Source organism: Bos taurus, chromosome 24 (assembly GCF_002263795.3).
Source record: "Bos taurus isolate L1 Dominette 01449 registration number 42190680 breed Hereford chromosome 24, ARS-UCD2.0, whole genome shotgun sequence".
In the NCBI taxonomy this organism is placed as follows: Eukaryota; Metazoa; Chordata; class Mammalia; order Artiodactyla; family Bovidae; genus Bos; species Bos taurus.
The window spans coordinates 43,564,044-43,583,413 of NC_037351.1; the positions used below are offsets into that span (position 1 = coordinate 43,564,044).

Genomic DNA, 19,370 nt, shown 5'->3' on the forward strand with positions numbered 1-19,370 from the left:
ACCAGGGGTTGAACCTGGGCCCCAGCAGTAAAAGTACCCAGTCCTAACCCCTGGACTGACAGGGAATTCCCTGGAAAGCATGTGCCTTGAGTTTTTATTTTTTGGTACTGTTCTCATTTCTCATAAAATTCACTAAAGGTCATTCATGAAATATAAATTAAATTATACCTTTAAGGTAATTTCAAGTATGTAAAAATATAAATCAAAATAAATCTTTTCTAAAACAACATATTTTAGTTTTGTAAATATGTCCATGGTTGCTATAATACATATTGATCTTCATTTGAAGTTTGGAAAGATAGCCCAGTTATTAAAAATTTATTAATCTGATGTACATTAATAAAGGAGGAAAAAATGATCATCTGAAAAAGCATTAAATAAAATTCAATATTGATCAACGATAAAAATACTGTTAGGAAAGTGGCAGGAAAAGAATATTTTTAATTTGATAAAAGTTAGTTTTCAAAAGTAAGCATATTGGTGAAGTTTTTAAAGCTTATCTATTAAAGTGAAGAAAAGTATAAGGAATTCCTCAGTCTTTGCTTCTTTTCACCTTTGTCCTGGATGTTCTCTCAAGAGAAATAAGAGGAGAAAGGGGTATTGTCATTTATTTGGTGAGGGGGAAGGATCAAAGAAGGATTACTGGAGGATGGAGGTGCAGAAGACACTGGGTTTCGGCTTCAAGTGAATTATTGACCTTTTGGATACCTACCCCAGCAGCCTCCCCATTAATTCTTGTGTTTCCCTTCTGCTTCTTAAGCTCCTGCCCTCCCCACACCGAATACTCTACCCATCACCTGACCAGCAGTCCTGTTTATGGCTAGCTTCTCCTCTCAGCAGCTCAGGGAAACTCTGGGGGCCAAGAAGTGCCTCTTCCCAAGATACCATCCCTCTTGCTGGCTCCTGAGCCGCTCAGTGCTGTGTACCTGCAGATCTGGCCTCTGTCCCTTCCATCGCTCATCCCTGTAAATTAATCTGTGACTCAGCAAAGACTTAGGATCAGAATCTGCTTCTTCTTTAAGCTTTGTCTTTAAAAACAGATGAACCTACAATTTATGTTTCTTTTATCCTGCTGGGGATGCCACTTGCTAGTATCTGGCATCTTTCCTGTGGCTCTAGTAGGAGGAAATTCTTCAGTGATGCTGTCTGCCTCAGATTCATCTAGGGAATGAGGTTAAATGTTTTTCACCAGTCTCTGGCTTGAGTCTCCATAATAGCTCTGTCTTGAAATGTTGTTTTGGTCTTGGTTTCCCTCATAATCCAAAAACCTGGTGAACACACACATTCTCTACTTAAAATGCATTTTGGGACATGTCGACTTTTTTCGTTTACCTCTGTGTTTGGACAGGTATGGGCTTCCTATGTGGTGCAGTGGTAGAGAATCTGCTTGCTGATACAGGAGACACAAGAGATGCAGGTTCTATCGCTGGGTTGGGAAGATCCCCTGGAGGAGGAAATGGCAACCCCCTCCAGTATTCTTGCCTGGGAAATCCTACAGACAGAGGAGCCTGGCGGTCTGCAGTCCATGGGGTCTCAAAGAGTTGGAAACGACTGAGTGACTGAGCACACGCACACTGGACAGATTCACAAGGGTTGGGTATACCTTCTTCATTTTGCCGCAGTCTTCCTCTGGCCTTTATTTATTCCTACATAAGAACCAAATGGATTATATATTTATTTCCTCCTTTGAAATTTATGCTTCTAAAGCATAAGGAGTTTTAACCAGGAAAATACTTTAAAGTCAGTGGGATGCTGAGTTAGCCAAGAAGACTAATGGAGAAGCTTCCTTTATTATTGGAAACTCAAAGCTGGTTATTTGACTATAAGATGCATCCTGCCTGCTTGTAGAAAGACTGGAGATGGTACACAACAAAGCAGGTGGGCAGAAAGGAGAGCAGGCGGTAGGCAGCAACTAATTGGCACCTTTGGCTTACAAAAACCCTGTAGTCCATACCCTGAGTGCTTGTCCTAGCACTTAGGAGAGGCCACCCTGTGATGCTGCTGCTGCTAAGTCGCTTCAGTCATGTCCGACTCTGTGCGACCCCATAGATGGCAGCCCACCAGGCTCCCCCATCCCTGGGATTCTCTAGGCAAGAATACTGGAGTGGGTTGCCATTTCCTTTGCCAAGTTATCTATAGAAGAGCAAACTTTTCCTTAGCTCAGAGTTCTCACATGTGTATTGCTGTATGTGCTTTGTATTCTGGCCTTTTTGGTAATTATTTTGCCTCTCTAAGCTATAGAAGTTGTACCCTATAGCAAGGCTGTTCACGTGGAATTGAGCTATTACAACAAGAGTTAGTGGAATTATCCTCATGCTCTAGGGAAGGGGAGGACAGTTGGAGTCCTAGTGTTGTTGGTCTGTCACGCTACTCTGTCCCTGACAGTATATCCCTGTGGCTCCTAAAATCAGGGACCAATCATTCTACTGGTAACAGTTGCAGATAACCATCTTTTTGAATGCGACCCTGAGCTCTGGGCTCCGAAAGGCATATATGAAGGGGTCGATGATGGCATTACACATGATCAACACACCATTCACCTGGAAGAGGGACATGTAGCAGGCACAGTAGGGGTCAGCTGGGCAGAATGTCATCAAGAGGACATGAAGGACAAAGGGTGCCCAACAGAAAATGAAGACCCCGAGCAGGACAGTCAGTGTGACGGCCCCTCTCATGTTGGCTTTGGGAAGGGAGGGGGTCCTCCTGGTGTGGGAGCGGGCCAGCAGGAACATGTGCACGTAGAGGCACAGGATGAAGGCCAGCATCAGCGGGAACAGCGCTGTGAAGGCGATCACTGTGGGGACGTGATGGGAGAAGGTCACGATGGTAATGCCACTGCCTGTGCAGCCTGCCCAGAGGACCGTCAGGATGACGAGGGCACGGTGCGGGGTCATGATGCGGTGGTACTGCAGAGCGTGGAAGATTGTGATGTAGCGGTCAGCGGCGATCACAGACAGGCTGCAGATGGAGCCGAGAAGGGAGAGGATGAACAGGGAGTCCACCACATCATCTGCTGTGCTTTCAAAACTGCCTCGAGGCTCGAGGTAACCCATGTTTTTGAACATGATCAGAACGTTTTCCAAAATCTTGTACAGGCTCCCCAGCATATCGGAAATAGCCAAGCTGCAGATGAAAAAGTACATGGGCGACTGAAGACTCTTATTCTTGGCCACAGCCAGAAGGACCATCAGGTTCTCCAAAACCCCAACAATGGATACTGTGAAAAATATCTCTTCTGGCAAAATCACAGCAGGACAGTCTGAGTTATTTCTTGCTGTACTGTTGATGTTTTCATACAGATTGAGAATGTGTTTCATCTTTCCTGTGTGCAGTTAAGACAGAAACGTTACTGGAACTTGACAGGAAACTTGATTGATTCTCCAGAATCTTTTCTTCTTTGTAGTTCTTGCTGAAGATCTGAGGTAAAAAAGTATAGGTAGGAATATTAGTTACAAAATAGATCACAAAATAAAAACAAGCCATGATACCTTTGAGGAAGCTCTGTTGCCTCTGCAAAATACAATGGTGGAATATTTAAATAAAATAATTTATTGGACCCTCATCTTTTAAAAAATCCTTCCTAAATATATATTTTTAAAATTGAAGTATAGTTGACTTAGAATGTTGTGTCAGTTTCAGGTGTACAGCAAAATGATTCAGTTATACATGTGTGTATACATGTATTTTTTCAGATTCTTGAATGTAGTTCCCTGTGCTATACAGTAGATCTTTATTGTTTATTTTATGCATAGTAACATATAGCTGTTAATCCCAAACTCCTTTTATCCTTTCCTTTCTTTCCTCTTTGGTCACCATAAATTTGTTTTCTATGTCTGTGAGCCTGTTTCTGTTTTGTAAATAAGTTCACGTGTTTCATTTTTTTTTTTTAAGATTCCACGTGTAAGTGATATATTTCTCTTTCTAACTTAGTTCACTTAGTATGACAGTCTCTATGTCCATCCATGTTGCTGCAAATGACATTATTTCATTCTTTTTAATGGCTGCATAATATTCTTTCTTTCTGTGTGTGTGTGTGTGTGTGTGTATAACACATATTTTGTATCCATTCATTCATCTGTCGATGGACACTTAGGTTGCTTCCATGTCTTAGCTGTTGTAAATAGTCCTGCTATGAAGATTAGGGTGCATATTTCTTTTTAAATGAGAGTTTTCATCTTTTCCAGATATATGCCCAGGAGTGGGACTGCTGGATCATATAGCAACTCTATTTTTAGTTTTCTAAGGAACCCCCAATTCCCACCAACAGTGTAGCAAATGATTGTGGCTGTAACAACAGTCACATGGGGGTAACTGGCAGATGCCCTTTGCAAAAGAAAAGGGAACATGGGCGACTATAAAATGAGGTTTTTTTATACTGATTATTGTCTTTGGCCAGAAAATGTGAAGTCTAATTTTCATATTTTTGCAGGGCTCTGAGAGAAAGGAGAAGGCTTTTTCACTTGTGAAATTCCTGTTACGTGCCAACCAGCACTATGCCATGTGCTATGCGTGGCATCTCATTTTAATCCTCTTGTCAACAATACAGGTGGTCCTGTTGCCCCCAGTTTGCACCTAAGGAATTGGGGTGGAAAGGCCAAGATACTGAGAGTTAGGATTTAAATCAAGGTCTCTTTGGCTCCAAAGATGAATATCTGCTAAAATAAATCACTTATCTTAGTGCTTCTGTAAGTATTCACCTGATAAAGAAATTTTATCGGCTTTAGTAGAAATGAAAATAAAATAAGTTAAAAACCTGTGTATCTGACCAAGTCAGATATAACTGACCAAGTTGTTTTCCCAGATCTCTCTAGAAGATTATATTAAAGAAATTCAGAGGAGAGTGTGGCCCCACAATCCCCTCCTTTAGTTCAGGAGGGAGGCAGATGGCATGAGGCCTTGAGTAAAAGCGCTGCAGGCGTCCTGGAGACAGTCAGCAGCCCGCATCATACTCTCTGTGCTTTGGGGTTGTTGTATGGCTTCTGGGGAGAATGGCCGGGGAGGAGGGTAACAAGGCTTATTTTTCTGTTGAGTGAATGAGTGGTTTGTATCATGTGGCTTTTCCAGTTGATGGAGTTTTAAAATCCAGACTTCAGAAAGAGCCAGTGCGGAACTGAGGTCTGGGTTCCCAAATGACCCCCTCCTCTTGAGATTTTAGGAGTGGCTTCCCAAAAGTCACATCATTAACATAACAAGAGACAACTTGGTTGTTCTCCTCACTTAGAGAATTCCAGCGATCTTGTGAACTCTGTGCCAGACAAGAGGAGGCAGACCGCATATGTGCCTTCTTATAAATCATAATGCCACAGTGCCACAGGGCTCCTGCCTGCATCCCAGCTCAGTGAGGCCCTCTCCCCCCGTTTTCACTAGATGCATGTAACGTTTTGACTTCATTTTTGAATAGGTACTACTGTCATATATATTTATATATGTGTATTTGTGTGTATGTAGAGATACACGGAAATATTAGAGTCTCCCTCCCATCCCATCATCTTGTGTGCCCCGTTACTACTCCTCAAAGAAGTGGCCAGTATTCTTCTGGAGTTTCTTTATGCCCATAAAACAATAGGAGTGTGTACATCTTCTCCCAGTTGTTAGGGTTAAAGGGAGAGGCAGCAAGAGCAGCAAGGAAGTCTTCAGGCTGTGAGGCAGGCCCGACTACTGGGGCAAAGAAGAGGAAGAAAGGGGGACTGAGTAGGCAGTCTCTCACCACAGCACAGCTCTGGCAAGTTTTGAGCTGGTCAGTGGAGAGTCCTTGAGTCAGCTGCCAATTAGAGGAGTCCTAGCTCCTGCAGAAGTAGACTGAGCCCAGTCATGGACTGGGGGCAGCTGGTAGGAAAGATGCTGGGGATCCAGACACGGAGCACTGTGTTGCAGGGAGAAAGCCAATTCTGGCTTATGTTGGAAACTGTTTCTTTGACTTGCTTTTCATTGCTTTTATTATAATCATACTCAGTGGCTTGCCTGGAGGGCCCTGCCCCTCTGCTGGACTGTAAACTACATTGCCTTTGTTCAGTTTGTGGAGAGATAGTTTGTCCCTGCCCACCTGTGAAAAGAAGAGATTAACACATCCCTTCTAAAGACTGGCCACTCCCTTGGAGATGTTTTGCCAGACTGAAGACCCTTTCACTTTACTTCCCCATTGCATCTCCTTCTCTATTCTGCCTTTTGACTTTAGTTCCTCACTGCTTCTGATGTATCAAAGAACCTGACATCCAGACCCCAGTAAGATGCTTACTTTGAGGCACTAGCCTGTCACCTTCTCGGTCTGCCAGCTCCTCGATTAAATCTCTCCCTTGCCTCAACCCCTCGTCTCTCACATTCATTGGTCTATGGTGTGGCAAGCAGAGTGGGCTTGATCTCAGTAACACTGGGCACCAGTCAGCCCATTTCTGGCCAGCAGGATACCCCCTGCCCTGTGTGTTCAGTGGTTGGTATATTATACCTAGTGTTTTGTACCTCATTTCATCTTGGACACTTCGCACAAAGTAGATGGATCATTTTCTCATTCTTTCTGCTCCTCATTTTTCCATTTTTAAAAAAGCTGCCGCTAAGTCACTTCAGTCATGTCCGACTCTGTGCGACCCCATAGACGGCAGCCCACCAGGCTCCCATCCCTGGGATTCTCCAGGCAAGAATACTGGAGTGGGTTGCCATTTCCTTTTCCAATTTAAAAAAGCTACTACAAGGTATTCCATTGGATGGATATGTCCTGAGTTATTTCATCTGTGTTTTGATAGTCACTTGGGTTGTTTCAAACATTTTGCTGTATAAAGAATGCTGTAATGAATAATCATGTAAGATTTCATGTGCCTAGTGAGTTAGATAAGTTCACAGAAAAGGAATTGTTGAGTGAAAGTATATATGCATGTGAAAGTGTATATGCATCAGTATATGCACAGATACGGAGAATGCGATGGCACCCCACTCCAGTACTCTTGCCTGGAAAATCCCATGGATGGAGGAGCCTGGTAGGCTGCAGTCCATGGGGTCACGAAGAGTCGGACACGACTGCGCGACTTCACTTTCACTTTTCACTTTCATGCATTGGAGAAGGAAATGGCAACCCACTCCAGTGTTCGTACCTGGAGAATCCCAGGGATGGGGGAGCCTGGTGGGCTGCTATCTATGGGGTCGCACAGAGTTGGACACGACTGAAGCAACTTAGCAGCAGCAGCAGCATGCACAGATAAGGTCAAACTGCCTCCCTGGAGGGTTGTACCAGTTTACATCCTTACCAGTGGTGCGCTGCCCCACCTAGCCTCCTTAATGAAGGAGGCTTATTGCCAGTGAAACAGCTGGTAGGTTTTGGCTTGGGCAGGCTCCCTACCGTTCCTGTGCTCTCAGGATGCTTGGGCCTTCTGGTCTTAGCTTCCTACTTCTGTCCCGGTGCCCACAAACACACCAGACGTACCTTCTCCTGATAATGTGGCTGAGAGAGACACCCACCATTTCCTCCTTGGGTACAGTTCAGTTCAGTAGCTCAGTCCTGTCTGATTCTTTGTGACCCTATGGACTGCAACACGCCAGGCCTCCCTGTCCATCACCAACTCCCAGAGCTTGCTCAAACTCATGTCCATTGAATTGGTGATGTCACCCAACCATCTCATCCTCTGTTGTCCCCTTCTCCTCCTGCCTTCAATCTTTCCCAGCCTCAGGGTCTTTTCCAATGAGTCAGTTGTTTCCATCAGGTGGCCAAAGTATTGGAGCTTTAGCTTCAGCATTGGTCCTTCCAATGAATATTCAGGACTGATTTCCTTTAGGATGGACTGCTTGGATCTCCTTGCAGTCCAAGGGACTCTCAAGAACACCACAGTTCAAACAGTCAATTCTTCTTGGGTACAAACTGTCCTTATTTGTATTTCTATTTCTTGGTCTTAAAGTCAATAAGAAAAAGAGTAGAAAAACTGAGTAGTAAGACAAGCTAAAGATGACCCAGTAAAAAAAGAAGAGATAAAAAATTGGAAACAACAGTAAAATCTTAAAAACCAACATGTAGGCTAGGTTTTACATAAATTACAAGTAGCCAAAATGAGGGTGTGGTGTGGGAATGGGGCAGGGCGGAGGATGTAGGTTGGTCTGGGAGCTTCTATCTCCCCAGGGGAAAGCTCAACAACCTTCCCTTCAGCCTGCACCCAACTCCGCTGAGCACTAGCAGTTCCTGGCAGAAGTCCGGGTAGCAGTCAGTAGGAGTATGTGTAACCAATCAGCTATCTTGCCATGGCAGTTCCCCAGTCACCTTGAGGAGCTGAGTGCCTGCCAGTTCATACCTTCAATCCCAGAAGTTTGACTTGAATAGGGCAGAGCACTTTGAAGGACTTCTTATAAAATTGAACAAGTGAACAAATTGAAAAGATCTGCTTATTGTGAGGGACTATGTAAGTGATGGAACTGTGCAGTCTGTGTGGCTGGGATCCCACTCCCCAGTGTCTCCCCCTGTATACACACGTCCACCATGGGCCCTTAGCTGGTGCTTTTAAGACACAAGGACTGTTAATTGCTGTGGACTGGTTTGTGAAGGGTTTGCCTGCTTTCTTATTTGCAACCTTCTGGAATTAATGTATTTGTATGACTGACAGATGGCTTGAAGGATGCATGTTGGGCTGTGGTGTGTGGGGTGGTAAGGAGTCTGAAGAGTGCTGAGATTGATACTAAAATCAGAGAAGCTTTCTCTCCCACTGTGCCATTGCTTCTTGTAGAATCACCTGAAGCACAGAGAACTTTCGATTTGAAATTGCTAGCTCTAGAACAACAGACTGGTTCCGCATTGGTAAAGGAGTACATCAAGGCTGTATATTGTCACCTTGCTTATTTAACTTATATGCAGAGTGCTGCTGCTGCTGCTAAGTCGCTTCAGTTGTGTCCGACTCTGTGCGACCCCATAGACGGCAGCCCACCAGGCTCCCCCATCCCTGGGATTCTCCAGGCAAGAACACTGGAGTGGGTTGCCATTTCCTTTTCCAATGCATGAAAGTGAAAAGTGAAAGTGAAGTTGTTCAGTCATGTCTGACTTCTAGCGGCCCCATGGACTGCAGCCCACCAGGCTCCTCCATCTATGGGATTTTCTAGGCAAGAGTACTGGAGTGGGTTGCCATTGCCTTTCATGTGAAATGCTGGGCTGGATGTAGCACAAGCTGGATCAAGATTGCAGGGAGATATAGCAAAAACCTCAGATATGCAGATGACACTATTCTTACAGCAGAAAGCGAAGATTAACCAAAGACCCTGTTGATGAAAGTGAAAGAGGAGAGTGAAAAAGCTGGCTTAAAACTCAACACTCAAAAAATGAAGATCATGGCATCTGGTCTCATCACTTCATGGCAAATAGATGTGGAAACAATGGAAAAAGTGAGACTTTATTTTCTTGGCTCCAAAATCACTGCAGATGGTGACTGCAGCTATTAAATTAAAAGACAAGTGGCCTGCGCCTTGGAAGAAAAGCTATGACCAACAGACAGTATATTAAAAAGCAGAGACATTATTTTGCCAACAAAGGTCTGTCTAGTCAAAGCTATGGTTTTTCCAGTAGTCATGTATGGATGTGAAAGTTGGACCATAAATAAAGCTGAGTGCCGAAGAATTGATGCTTTTGAACTGCGGTGTTGAAAAAGACTCTTGAGAATCCCATGGACTGCAAGGAGATCCAACCAGTCAATCCTAAAAGGAAATCAGTCCTGAATAATCACTGGAAGGACTGATGCTGAAGCTGAAGCTCTAATACTTTGGTCACCTGTTGTGAAGAGCTGACTCATTAGAAAAGACCCTGATGCTGGGAAAGATTGAAGGCAGGAGGAGAAGGGGATGACAGAGGATGAGATGGTTGGATGGCATCACCGACACAACGGACATGAGTTTGAGCAAGCTCTGGGAGTTGGTGATGGACAGGGAAGCCTGGTGTGCTGCAGTCCATGTGGTTGTAAAGAGTTGGACATGAACTGAACTTAACTGAACTCTGGAGCCTGATCAGTATTTAAAGGGAGCAGCAGAACTGAGTTGCTGAGGCAGAAGGGCCTTGGAGACACCTAAGCTTGTTAGGTGTGCTGCTGAGAATGTTTTCACTGAGTTTTTTTTTTGGGGGGGGGGTTGTTTTCCCCATCAATTGGTAAAAAAGGTTTTTGTATTATTTATCATAGCTTTTGCTTCCCCTTTCCCCTTTGAGGTCGCAATAATCTCACGTAGTCTCAACTGTCATTTGGCTGTCCTTACCATTTTTATTTACTTTGGAGTTTGATATAAACATGCTGTCTCACTGGCCAGGGGAAACTCAGATTACTAACAAAGTAGGAGATTTTGAGTGTTATATATACAGCTAAATGAGTATTGATTTTTTTCTCAAATTATATAATACAATGCAAATAAAGATTAAAAGACACAGTCACTGAAGTGGAAAGGCTGAACCTGTAGGATATTTAAGTCTGGTGCCTTGTTTAACTATATTCCACAGAAGTGGTTCACTTTTCTGGTGAGAGAGCTGGATATGTTCATAAGAGTACAGTTGACGATGCTCACTAGAAGGATTGCCTAGAAAGTGTTAAATCTGATCGTGACCAGGTGCTTCACCTCTGGAGGAGTTCAGGGTTTCGGTGATGATATATCTTTGTGTATTTATCTTTCTCTTTAAAACAATTTCTAATGTTCTTTGAAAATTTCCAATATTCTTGGAAGGGAAATCTGAGAAATAGTGGTGTGTGTGTGGGAGTGGCAGGGGGGACAAATGATATATTAAGATCAGACTAAGGTTTGATTTTAATTAGAGACAAATGACCTCCTTGGTTCTACTATAGAGTCCTATATCTGGTTTATCCTAAAAATATAAACATTTTGTGAAAGTTAATTTTGTTTTAGTCTAAGAGAAATAATCATCAAAGTCAAGAAAAAGCATCAAAGATATAGATGTCCTTAAACCTTATCCTCGGAGAAGGCAATGGCACCCCACTCCAGTACTCTTGCCTGGAAAATCCCATGGACGAAGGAGCCTGGTGGGCTGCAGTCCATGGGGTCGTGAAGAGTTGGACACGACTGAGCTTTCACTTTCACTTTACACTTTCATGCATTGGAGAAGGAAATGGCAGCCCACTCCAGTGTTCTTGCCTGGAGAATCCCAGGGACAGGGGAGCCTGGTAGGCTGCCGTCTCTGGGGTCGCACAGAGTCAGACACGACTGAAGCAACTTAGCAGCAGCAGCAAACCTTATCCTATTCAGTTCCTACACATGCACATGGGAACAAGACTCCTTAGTTCAGAGTTTCTGCATTAGGTTTGGGTCATACATGACATTATGTGCAAATAACCCAACCCAGAGCCATCATGCAGTGTGGGCTCCATCAAGAAGTTCTCATTGTCTACAGGATAAAATCCCATTATTAAGTCACTTGGCATGTCAGGCTATCTACACTGTGTTCCAGGCTAATGTTTTTTTGCCATATTCCCCAGTATTCTACATAGAATCCATATTCCAGCCAGCCCAGGTTTCTTATTGTCTCCAGGAAGTTTAGCACATTTTTGCCTTCCACATTTTTACTACTGTTTTCCTGCTAGAATTCCCCAGTCTCTCCTCTGTCTAAATCCTGCTTTTGTTTTAGCCCCAAGTCAAGACCAAACATCTTGCGTGTCTCCATGCCACTGACCCATATGACCGCTCTGCTCTCATGTCCTGAAGCGTGGTTTGTTCTTGTATTTAGCGTGCGGTGCCCTCTGCCTGTGTGAAAGATCAGCTTCCGGTGTTTGTGTTATGTCTGCTGAGCAGCAGGTAACCCCTTGGCGGGGCTGGCAGGTTCTCCTTCCTCCTCTCTGATCCGCTCTAGTGACTCACTGAGATGTCCAGGAACTATTTTTGATGTGTTTGTTAGAATGTGAATGTCATCAATCGAATAATTAACCGTTTGTATTTCTAGAAAGATATGTTTGGGAGAGATATATAAAATGTGCAAGGAACAAGAGTTAGTGGTTTTATTTTTTCATTGGCAGACAAAATTTCAGTTAGAATTTGTGGGAAAATGAGCACTTCTGCTAAAGATTAATTTCTTGGTGTCTTTTTATTTGAAGTAGTGCCTGTAAAATGAGCAGCCTCGCTCTCTTAGAAAGGGCAAGGGATTCGCTTCCCTGGAGTCCAGGAACACGGCTTTATCTGCAGGAGCATGTGAAGGGCCAGAGTTCTCCTGGGCAGTAAAAGCAGGAAATAATGAGACCTTTGGTGCAGGACAGAAAGGAAGAGGCTTTTTCTTAGAAGGGGAAAGTGAGTAGCCTTTGTCAGTAGAAAGGAGTTGAAATCAGACCTCTTATTTGAATGTCAGGAAGGAAGAATTGCCTAACCTCTGAGAATGTCTGCTCTCAGTAAGGGAAAGAGACTCTGGACAGTCCTCTTGAAAGAGAGAAATGAACATCAAATCCAGTTTTGTCCCAGAACTCCAAGGTGGCTAGTACCCTGGGGTGGCTGTGATGGGATTAAAAGTACTGAGGACCATAGGTCATGGTCTGGCAGTCCCTTGAGGCAGGCTCTGCCCTGGTTGTGCCAGGAGCTATGCCCATCTGGGCCAGCTCCCCTGTGAACAGTGGAGCAGTTCCCAATGTCGGCACCAGGTGGCAGTGAGGAGTCCAGACAGCACTAGATGGACGCATGCCAGACTCCTGGCTCAGTTCTGGAGTCCGTAAACCCTGGGATTACAGAACATCCAGAGTAGGAGACAGCCCAGAGGAAGACACTGGCCTTTTCCCCCTACATAGCAGGTTTATGCTTGAATATATAATCTGAATATTAAGACATGTGACTGTTTCTACCATTACTTTGTTGCACAACCCATACTGGTTATATGAGGTTCATTTTAAGACATGACTTCTATGAGATACTCAGGATAAAAAGCACTGATCATTCTATTGAGTAAAACTTAGGAAATACACCCTGATCAAAAAGTGTAAGCCCCTCCCCTCAAAGGGAAAGTGAAGTTGCGCAGTCGTGTCCGACTCTTTGCGACCCCATGGACTGCAGCCTACCAGGCTCCTCCATAGGATTTTCCAGGCAAGAATACTGGAGTGGGGTGCCATCGCCTTCTCCCCCCAAAACAAACGAACAAACAAACAGAAATAGAGAGAAAAAGACAAAAAAAGTGTAAGCCCATTGTTATCATTGTAATTTCAGATCCCCTGGTTTCCATTTGGTGCAAATCAAAAGGTGGTCTGGTGAGGTGAGAAAGGCTTCTCCTGGAAACAGGTCAGTCCGTTTTCACTTGAGTACTTGGTACTCCTTTTCATACAGGAGAAGATACTGATATTGGGTTGGGGTGAAAGTTGGAGGGGGAAAAGAAATACATGGTTAAAGCAAACAGTTTTCTATTAACATTGGAGCCTAACTGACTAATGACACTTGAGACAAGTGAAAAGATGAAAAAAATAGTTAGAAATGAAGGTGTTTGGGGAGGGAGGTGGGAGGGGGGTTCAGGATGGGGGACATATGTAAACCCATGGCTGATTCATGTTAATGTATGGCAAAAACCACTATAGTATTTTACAGTAATTAGCCTCTAATTAAAATAAATAAATTAATAAAAAAAGAAATGAAGGTGTTGTGAAAAATCATAATCACAGCTGATTTATTTGTTTAAATAAATATAAGGTGTTCAAAATCTAGGTACTGACCCTTAATTAGAAAGTGTGTTATCACAAAAAAATCTAAGGATCCTAGTCACACACCCTAACCCAATAGAAGGTGACTGATAGAGTTCCACTGTGACACTCTGCCTTTAGGATCTGGCAACCTGACCAATCTGACTCAATGGCTCTGAACATATTGTCAATGATAGGAACAAAGATGTACATACAATGATGCTCACAGTATATACACATTTTTCAGTGGAAAACTGAAAAACCATGTAAATAACTGGTGACCTTATAAATAATTATAAACCAATTATAACCATATAAATAATGGGTTAAATAAATTCTGGCAGGCCCATAAGGTAGACCCCTCTTCTATGGTTAAAATCATGGTTCAGTGGTGCAGAGTGTATATATATATATATATGTATGTGTGTATATATATACACACACACTGATGCAAAAGCATCGAAAAAATCGAAAAATCCCTGAAAAATGTTTCAGACTTTATTTGGGTGATGGAGCTTGGATATTCTTAAAAAAATAAGCCTTTTATTTTAGAACAATTTTGTATTCATGGAAAAGTTACAAAGATAGTATAGAGAGTTCCCATACACAGCGCACTCATTTTCCCATGTGAGGCCCCACATCAGACTTCCCAACCTGGGGATCCGGCAAAGGGACCAGGAATCCCCAGGGAATCTGACTCTGAAGGCCAGTGGGGTTTGATTACGGAACTTCCACAGGATTGGGGGAAACAGAGACTCTTGGAGGACACACACAAAACTTCGTGTGCACCACAACCCGGGGGAAAAAAGCTCTGACCTCAGCGGACACTAAGCCAGACCTGCCTGGGAGTGTCTGAGGATCTTCTGTGGAATGTGTGCCAGCAGTGGCCTGATGTGAGGACAGGGGCACTGGCAACAGCAGTCCTGGGAGTCGTATGTTGGCATAAGTCCTCCGGGAGGTCACCAGTAGCCCTACCATAGAGCCCTTAGACTTCAGGACTGGGTTGCCACAGGCCAAACTACTAACAGGGAAGGAGCACAGCCCTACCCATCAGCAGACAATTGGATTAAAAATTTACCCACCAGAGCAAGACCCAGTTTTCTCCACAGCCAGTCCCTCCCATTAGGGAGCTTACACAAGCCTCTTATCCTCATCCTTTAGAGGGCAGACAGAAGAAGCAAGAGCTACCATCCCACAGCCTCCAGACCGAAAAATCACAATCACAGAAAAACTAACCAAAATGATCACATGGATCACAGCCTTGTATAACTCAGTGAAGCTATGAGCCATGCCACGCAGGGCCACCCAAGATGGGCTGGTCAGCCATGGATACATGGATACTTATATTTTAGGTTATAATCTAGTATTATTTTACTTATTTTGTTGCTGATATCGTTCCTACTTCTTGCAGTTGGCACATGTCCTTTGAACATGCCCTCACCACTGTGATTTTTTGGAACAATTATTTATCTTTTGCACTACACAGTGTTCCCAGCTCACTTTTGTTATTTTGTGCCATCATGATGAAATGAGCCATTGTTCTGAGAGGATCACTGACTCCTTTTATTGGAAAATGGTGTTAAAAACCGAGATCTGAGGGGTAAAGTGTGTGTTGTTTCTTGCATGCTGCTGCTTCTAAGCCCTTCCTACTCAGAGCAAGGAGACGTGTGTGTACACTATCCATATGTGCACACACCTCTGCAAATACTTCTCTCTCTACCCATGTCTATATGAAGATAAGCATGAGCTCACCCTGAAGTTTCCAGCTCCAGTCTGTTGCCATGTGGCTCCTTCCGGCCTCCTCTCCTTACTTATGTGTAACCTCCTGTTCCAACAGCGAAGAACCAGCTCCTGCTGTGTGCAGGGCATCTTTTAATTGTTGGGTCCAGGTGCACACTTGCAGGTGCACCACAGAAACACTTGCAGTGGTTTTCAGAATCAATAGCCCACATCCTTGTGGTGAACTGTGTCATCTAGAGAGCAGATTGCCTGTATCTTACCATTTTCACTCATTTTCAAGGTCACTTACATCAGCACCTTCCCCACACCCCATGCATTGAGATTTTTTCATGTATTTATGATGGTACAGTCAGATTCTTTGCTTACGTTGCATTCTGAGATGGTCTAACTTCCAAAATGATTTTTCAAAAAAATTTTGAAAACATAAGATTCACAGTTTATGCCATAAATTTCTATAGGTTTTGACAAATGCATGGTGTCATATATTCACTATCATAGTATCTTACGGAATAGTTTCACTGTTCTGTGGTACAAAAATCCTCTTGTACTACATCTATTCACAGCCCTCAGTCCCTCTCCAAACCACTGGTAACATCTTATCTATTTACTGTCTTGTTTTCCTTTTCCTAGAACATCATATAATCAGAATCATACAGCAGCTGGCCTTTTCAGACTGGCTATGTCACTTAGTAATATGCATTTAAGTTTCACCCCTGTCTTTTTTAGGCTTGATAGCTAAAAGATAGTTCAAGGACTTCTTGGTTGTTTCCAGATTTTGGCAATTATGAATGAAGCTGCTATAAATATCCATGTGCAGGTATTTGGGATGAACGTGAGTTTTCAGCTCATTTGGGTAAATACCAAGGAGCCCAATTGTTGGATCATATGGAAAGAGTCTGTTTAGTTTTGTATCAAACCAGCACAGTGTCTTCCAAAGTGATTGTACCATTTTGCATTCCCACTAGTGAGGAATGAGATGCTCCACAGCTTCACCACCTTTGGTGTTGTCAGCATGTTGGATTTCAGCCATTTTAATAAGTGTCTAATCTCATTGTCATTTTAGTTTTCATTTCTCTAATGATAAATAGTGATGAGTATTATTTTCTATGTTTATTTACCATATGTAGATTTCCTTTGGTGAGACATCTGTTCTTATCTTTTGTTCATTTTAAAATTCTTTGTTTTCTCACTGCTGAGTTTACTATTTCCTTGAAGATTTTGGGAAAAATAGTCATTTCCAATATGTATTTTGCAAGTATTTCTCCCAGCACCACCTGTTGTAAGATCTATCCTTTTCCCTTGGGTTGCCCCCACACTTTTGTTGGAATGAGTTGGTTTCGTTTGTGTGGGTCTGTTTATGGGCTCTCTATTTGTTTCAACTGATCTTTGTCTATTCTTTTGTTTTGATTTCTGTTGCCTTACAGCTTTACCTAGCTGTAAGGGATTTGTTGTCTACTGTGTGGAGAAGGCAATGGCAACCCACTCCAGTACTCTTGCCTGGAAAATCCCATGGACAGAGGAGCCTGGTAGGCTGCAGTCCATGGGGTCGCTAAGAGTCGGGCACGACTGAGCGACTTCACTTTCACTTTTCACTTTCATGCATTGGAGAAGGAAATGGCAACCCACTCCAGTGTTCTTGCCTGGAGAACCCCAGGGATGGGGGAGCCTGGTGGGCTGCCGTCTCTGGGGTTGCACAGAGTCGGACACGACTGAAGTGACTTAGTAGCAGCAGCAGTGTGGAGCTCAAAACATGTGATTAGCATTTTGAATTAATATTCTAACGTATAAAAGAGCAAACTCCCCAGTACATCAGCACTTCCTTAAAATTTGTACTTTAAAAGCAGTTTGATTTCGCCCAGCTTCTCTCACAATTGTCTCTATGATAAAGGTCAGAGAGAATGCAGGGTGAGAGAGGTTCTCCTTCAGTGCTTCAGTTAAGTATGAGGGCAGGTTCTACTCCTGTGCCCTGCTCCAGGACCCATTTCATAGATAAGAAAACTGAGGTTCAGAGATGAACTTGCTCAAGGTCTTCCAGCCACTAAATCTTGCTCCAGGGCTCCACATGCATTGCCGGCACATTGGCAAGTGCATGTGGAGCCATGAGTGTAAACTGTCTTCTGAATTTTAGTATCATTTTAACATCAGCCACACTTTTTGAGATAACACTCATGCCCTTTACACACCTTATCTCTAAGCTCCCGGGGCCCCAGGGCCATCTGCCCCCACCCAACAGAGCCTCCTGGAAACCCTGCCCCTGAGCTGCCTTATCTGTGCTCCCACCGCCTGTTCTTACTCCCTGGCCTCAGACCCCAGCACAGACCTGCCCATGTTTGTACAATGTGGCCTTTAAGTGTGTAGGTGGGAAACATGCCTGGAAAACTAGTGAGATGAAGGTAGATTGGCTTTTTTCTTTACACTGAGCTGCCTGGGGTTGCCCAGAGGGGTGAGAGGGCGATGGTGTTGAAAGGGAACACCCCTACCCTCACACCAATCCCCAAAACCCAGGACACTGAAAAAGTCAGGGTGCTCCAAGATGTCCCCTCCACTCGCTGGAGGTGTCCTGCCCTCTCTGCTGGGGCCCCCCTTCTCTGTGTTCCCACAGAGAATAGCCCCAAGAGGGCTCTTCTTGAGGACTGAGTGTGACCTGCTGTCCCAGCCACAGTGGGCTAGTGGCCGCAGACTGGCTCCTCGGTGTGAGCAGCCCTTTCCAGTCAGTGCTTGAGGCTCATGACCAGTCCTCTGCCCATCCTGATCCTGGTCAAGGCCCACCTCTCAGCGTCACCTCGCATCACTCTCTTGGTTTTTCCCCCCTTGGCTTTGCATGTGTGCCTATGTGTGTACAGGAATATGCGTGTGTATACATGTGTGTGTGTGCATGTACATGTGTGCGTAAGTGTGTGTGTTTAGGAGGAGGATGAATAGTAGGATTATCTCAAGGCAGTTTACGGAAATAAAAATAGGACGACTCGCTGTTTTTATAAAAAGACTGGGCCATCCTTTCTGGAGAATTCTTTTCCCCCGTGACAGAGCCAACTGAGCAAAGAGTCTCAAGTCTGTAGTGGGTGCATGGCTCTCCAAGTGATTAGGGCTTTGGAGGAGAATGGGATCAGGAATGTGCTTTTAACTCTCGTTTATCCTACACCCTATATTTTTGCCAAGGAAGGCAGAGGACCATTGAACTAACAGATGGGAAAGGCAGAGTGTTAATTGCCCCAGATCACAAAAAGTCCACATGTGAATGTCGATGGCAGAGATGCTTAGGTGCTAGTGCCAGAGTGAAAACAGAAGGTTAATCAGGTAAAAGGGTGACTCTCCAGGGGTAGAAGAAGCATGACTTTTCCCACTCATAATCCCATTAGGAAAACCTGCCTGTCGTCCTTGACTAGAGCTCGATGATGATTTAAAACTAAGACTTTAGAATAAATTCATCAGGAGGGAAATTGGATTTAGTTTGATACACACATTTGTTGTTACAGTTTAATTAGAAAATAATGTACTCCACATGAGGATGAAAGACCATAATTCGAAAGATGAGCTACTAGGAATTCTGAATATAATCTTTTCTCAAGGTTTTTCCCTAACTGCTCTATTTATGAGTCCAAAGCACTCAAGAACCTGAGAAATTAGTAAAAAATGTACTTACCTTCTGCTCTGAAGCAGGAACTTTCTGGCCGAGATGACTGAGACTAAATGAGATTTGAAAGAAAAGCAAGAGCAGGGCCTTGGGCTGGGAGGTGCGGAACAAATGCATCACTGGAGGGACAGTTGTTTGTTATCATAACCTTGGATAAATGTCATTCGAAAGGCACTGCATACTTCTGGTAATGTGAAGTTGGGAGAAATGGAAAGAAACGGTTAGATTTAGACACAATTTCCATGGGCTTAGCTGGATAAGGGTGCTTCCAATGTTCACGACAAGGTTTATGGCAGACTGCAGAACTGTGACCTTGCTCATTTTTAACGTCATTTTTGGTTAGTTTTCAACCAAGGAATTCAGTAAAGTTGGATTTTGAGGAAATGGTTTTGGAAGAATTT

The 19,370-nt window shown here is 43.7% G+C and overlaps 1 protein-coding gene across 1 annotated transcript; it reads right to left on the reverse strand.

Annotated features, from left to right (window-relative positions):
• Nucleotides 1-532: 532 nt before the first annotated feature.
• On the reverse strand, nt 533-19,003 carry MC2R (melanocortin 2 receptor). Its single transcript, NM_174109.2, is given in 2 exon segments — nt 533-3,417; nt 18,979-19,003. A coding segment is annotated over 1 exon segment (894 nt). The 5' UTR covers nt 3,318-3,417; nt 18,979-19,003; the 3' UTR covers nt 533-2,423.
• Between the last annotated feature and the right edge of the window lie 367 nt (nt 19,004-19,370).